Source organism: Penaeus chinensis, chromosome 16 (assembly GCF_019202785.1).
Source record: "Penaeus chinensis breed Huanghai No. 1 chromosome 16, ASM1920278v2, whole genome shotgun sequence".
NCBI classification, from domain to species: domain Eukaryota; kingdom Metazoa; phylum Arthropoda; class Malacostraca; order Decapoda; family Penaeidae; genus Penaeus; species Penaeus chinensis.
In genome coordinates this window covers 23,733,351-23,738,350 of record NC_061834.1, presented here as the reverse complement: position 1 = coordinate 23,738,350, position 5,000 = coordinate 23,733,351, and the positions used below count along the sequence as shown (strand labels likewise).

At 33.5% G+C, this 5,000-nt stretch overlaps 1 protein-coding gene across 4 annotated transcripts in view; it reads right to left on the bottom strand.

Annotated features, from left to right (window-relative positions):
- LOC125033204 (E3 ubiquitin-protein ligase TRIM33-like) overlaps positions 1-5,000 on the bottom strand; it is a 44,161-nt gene that overhangs the window by 8,013 nt on the left and 31,148 nt on the right. For 3 of the 4 annotated variants that reach the window (XM_047624583.1, XM_047624582.1, XM_047624585.1), the window contains exons 12-13: positions 3,459-3,503; positions 702-811 (exon numbers count right to left, since the gene is read on the bottom strand). In XM_047624583.1, the coding sequence (XP_047480539.1) occupies positions 702-811; positions 3,459-3,503 (155 nt within the window). The remainder of the gene's footprint in view (positions 1-701; positions 812-3,458; positions 3,504-5,000) is intronic. The other variant, XM_047624584.1, reaches the window with a different exon arrangement.

Genomic DNA, 5,000 nt, shown 5'->3' with positions numbered 1-5,000 from the left:
ATATATATATATATATATATATATATATACACATACACACACATATATACATACACACACATATATAATACACACACACACACACACACACACACACACACACACACACACACACACACACACACACACACACACACACACACACACACACATATATATATAATATATAATATATATAGATATTATATACATATGTATATATGTGTATATATACATTTATATATTTATATATATATATATATATATATATATATATATATATATATATATATATATATATATGATGCTGTAACTGTAAATTTAAACAACAGCTAAGATTTTCAAACTGGATACTAACAATTAATAACAAATGCTTTTTGAGCCAATCATGGACATCAGTTGAGCAAATTGCTATTTAAGGTGTCCTTGCATTTTTCAGAAGTTGTTGATTGCACTACTTATATGAATCAAATTAATATGACAGGACAATTCATATATTTCAATATCAGATTATGTTGATTAAAACTTTTCAGAGCAAAATGTGACTAAATAATTAATAGAAGGGAAATAGTTATAATCTAAAAACCAAACTCATTATTTAGCAACTAACCAATACAATGAATGCATACAACAATAAACATTAAAATCACCAGAAAGTCCAGAATATAGAAAATGCATGGAAATGTTACAATATAGCACATAGCCTCTGCATGCCTTCTTACCTTTGGACAATAATCACAGCATATTAGATCACCTCCATCCCAGCAAACAGCACACCAGTCATCGTTGGGATCATTGGGGTCCTTCTTCCAAGGAACAGATGCTCCAGGACCTGTAACATCAACATACAAGCTAATTAGGTCATGTGGAGGCATTTTGTTTTACTGAAAATCTGCTGTCTGGTTTGCAGTCCTAACTTTTTCCAATGCTTAGTATTGCAAGAACATTAGATACCATATGTATTCATTCAAAAACTGAAATTATATCCAACAGGCAAAAATATTTCTCTTACAACCATTTAGGAAACAGTGCCCTGATGTGAACAGGAAAAAAAGTAAAATACTTTAAATCCTGCAATTTCCATAAGGAATGAAGGAAGAAAATTTATATATATATATATATATATATATATATATATATATATATATATATATATATATATATAAACCAATTCTATTTTGCATCTTTGAATAAGAACATAGTGCACAGGATACCACAAAAAGCAGTTAAATATCATCAACACTTTTTATCAAGTACAGTGATAAAAAAGCTAGCATAAACACAATCACTGTAAAGAGAGAGATGTGAACACTGAAATCCACAATACATCACATAAAGCAGCATTCAATCATTCTTCTGGCTGCTGAACAAAAGATACCATTGTTTTGTAGTTAACCTGAAGAAAGATGTAGTTATTTAAACTGTCCTTAAGTTTTGTGTTAAATCTCTTCCAATGTATCTTTCTCTAACAGCACATATACTGGAAGATCCTTTACGCAAACAGCAGCATACCCAAGCTACAGAACTTTATTTACAGATCTTCAATTTCTGTAATAGTCTGCACAATATTTCTGAAAGCATGTACTGCCATAGATATGACAAATGGGACAAAATAATGTATGTGATGTCATAGGGACACATGTGCTGGAAAATTGTAATTTACTGAACTATCTTTTATATACTCTACCATATCAAAATGCCAGTTAAGTTGAGTGGTTTAAGGGGGGAGATAAAATACTAATCTAAGCCTTTTCTCAACAGGTATTGTCTTATACTAAACATAATAATAAAATATCATATACCATATCAATCATTATTATCCTCTTGATGGTAGAAAGTAAACACAAAACAGGTGCCCTGATCTACAGTGAACAAAATTTGTGTGAGACAAACAATGTTTGACTGCATATAGTAAAGTATCAAGGGCAATGAGCAACTAGAAATATCAATGCGCATGGACACTAAAACAGTTATAGAACATAACACAATCCCATATAAAAGGTTTCCAGAAAAGAGCATCAGTCATCTTTCTAAAAACAATGCATGCCTTTTCTGACATCCTCTTTCTTTATTTCTGTCAACCCACTCCTGCTGGGCAATCACACCATCTACTGTTTTCTGTTTTTTTTTGCAAGAGATGGTTACACAAGTGATCAACCACCAGTGAACCAATTAGTAGGCTTATGTGATCAAACCTGTTTTCCTCTTTCTTGAGTTATCAGAAAGTTTTTTTTGTTTTTTTTTAATGGTATTAACCCAACCATGATGGGCGTCCCACCAGTGAGAAAGCAAGACCATGGGTGAGGCACTTGTGTTCTTGGCTCATACTCGAATTGGGTTGGGAACCCATGACATGTGCCTCATGTGCAGGTCTCCAGTAGCGGGCAACCCCCTCTATAGTTACTGGCCGGAATTTGGGTGTGGGTTAATAGCGTTATTATTGCTGTTAACATTATGATTACCATAGTGTTATTAACAATATTTATAGAATATAATAGAAGAAGATGAAAGGGAAAGGGTAAACAGATGAGATAGGTAGGACCAGTAATGACTCCTTGGTGATTAAGCACTTGTGGAGCCCTATATGTGTAAAGACAATTAATAATAATAATAATAAGCAACATAGTGGACATGAACTGTATTCTTGCCATCTTGGCACCATTGGATTACTGTTAACACAAAAATCTGCAAATTTAATTTTCTATCACAGATGAACCTTCTTTGTTTTCTGATAATTGCACACATGTTCAATACACTTCTAAATAATTCACACTTAAAGCTACCCAGCACTGACTATGGAACATAGCAAAGCAATAACAGAAAGCAAAGTAGGGAATTTACATTAAAGCATCTTTACTGTTTTTCATAGAAAATTCAGAACAGATGAGCACCAAGAGAGAATTTTAAACAATATGAAAATCAGGGGTAAATAAAAATGTTTATTTAGGTTTTAACTGAATCTATGCCATATCCCCAGACTATAGTATTGACCTTGGACTACTTCATATTTTTTGCCTATACAAAATAAGGAATGCCAGGTATTAAGTTCTCTCCTGAGTGAAATCACAAAGGTAACAATATGAAGTTTGCATTTCATGAATGCACAATTACAATATATGTTGGATGGAACTAATTGTTTCACATTTAATGTTTCAAATATTCAAATATCTTGTTGTCCTATTTTTTCTGATTTTAGGCATAGATATATATAAACCATTGTAACATAAACACAAAATGGAAATTAATCATCAGCACTTCTAAATCAGTTTTTCTTTGATATTAATTACATATGATGCAGCAGCATAATTCTAATCCCATGTGCTCGAAGATCACAGACAGAATATAGTTTTATTCTATGCTACTTTACACTAAGTGCTGAAAAAACGAAAAGTACACACAGTGTTCAGCAAATGGAAAGCACAAAGCTTGGCTAACGTAATGCTCAATGTAAGACACAACTAAAGCCCAAAGAAACTTACCAAGAATATTGCCTGCTGAGTCCATTTCACTATCACTTGAAACTTCTGGTAAAACAATATAAATCAGCCTTTAAATTGCCCAAGCAGGTTAATATAAATGACATTAAGCAAAACTTAAAAAGAGCCACCTTCTTTTCTATAAAACCAGCACTATTTTATAAATCTATTATTAATACTAAAAATAGCATACCCTCCTCCTCACAGACCTATGTTCTGAAGTTTACAAATTTACAATTAAAAAAGAAGAAAAAATCTTTCTATTACAGATATGTGCAGATTTAAAGGTAGCCATTAAAATAGTCAGATGAAGATACACCTACATGAAGGCATCTCCAAAGAATGTGGTTTGTCTTGCATTAGGTGTAATCAGTAAGTTCCCATAGAATGGTTTCAAAAAGTAAAAGTTGTATCTCCTAAATTTGGCTGCTATCCCCAATGAAGCAGTCACAATGAGCAGCACCGATCTGCTTCCATTGCTCTTGTCAAGTACAAAGATTTCTTCTTTATGAATGTCTAAACCACCTCTGATTCACGTTGGATCTCCACAGGTGTCAAAACAGTGACCTTTCATCTTGGGGAAGAGGAAGAAATCTTAAGAACCAAAACCATCAACAAGGGTATTGTTATGGCTACAAAACTGTGTTTTCATCCAATTTGAGCGGGTGCAATGCATGATGCAGCACTTACATCAATGCCGATGGGCATGACATGTATGTACATCCTATGCCCACTGTGAGTTACTTGTTTGATTGTTTTTACACATAGATGGCTACACTTGTACTAAGTCACCAATGAGCCAATTACGAGTACTGCCTGCCTCGCCCATTAACCCTTTTCTTTGATTTACAAAAATATTTTACGTTATCTTATTTAGCTGTTACTAATATTTTTTATATTATAGAAATTATAATGTTCAGAATAAAAATAACACCACTGATATTCATAACACAAGTAAAAATTAAATTTTTCCCGCCAATTCAAATCATGTAAGGTCACAAGGTCTAATAATTGACTCCTTTGAGGCTAAGTACTAGCAGAGCCATCTATGTGCAGAGACATTTCACAAAAAGTATAAAAAATGAGCACAGCATTTTCCCCATTTTTTATTTATTTTCCTTGGCGGCATTGGGTTAACTGTCACTGTACTACAGTTCAGGCACTTGGCACTGACAGTCTGACCTTGGTATCTGCTTTGTATTCAAGTTTGAGATCCATATTGAAATAAAAAATGAGCATGTGATCATGGTCACATCAGTGTGTGCAACCGAGGCCCCTAATATTTATAGCAGGAAATACTGAACACTGCTCGCTCCTGCTGCATCGCTTGACCATCCTGCACTCAAGTTTGTTGGCAACAGGATCAGCAACGTAGTTTCATTTCCCTTAATTTTAGGAGAAATCTTCAAAAGACATCATTAATGACTTCCAGACCAATCTTTCTTCTGGATGCTGAATTAGTGTTGCAATTTTAAATGAATTTTCATGAAAAAATCCTGGTACTGGGAGGAGGTGTGGGATTTACTGATGCAAGGATACCACATG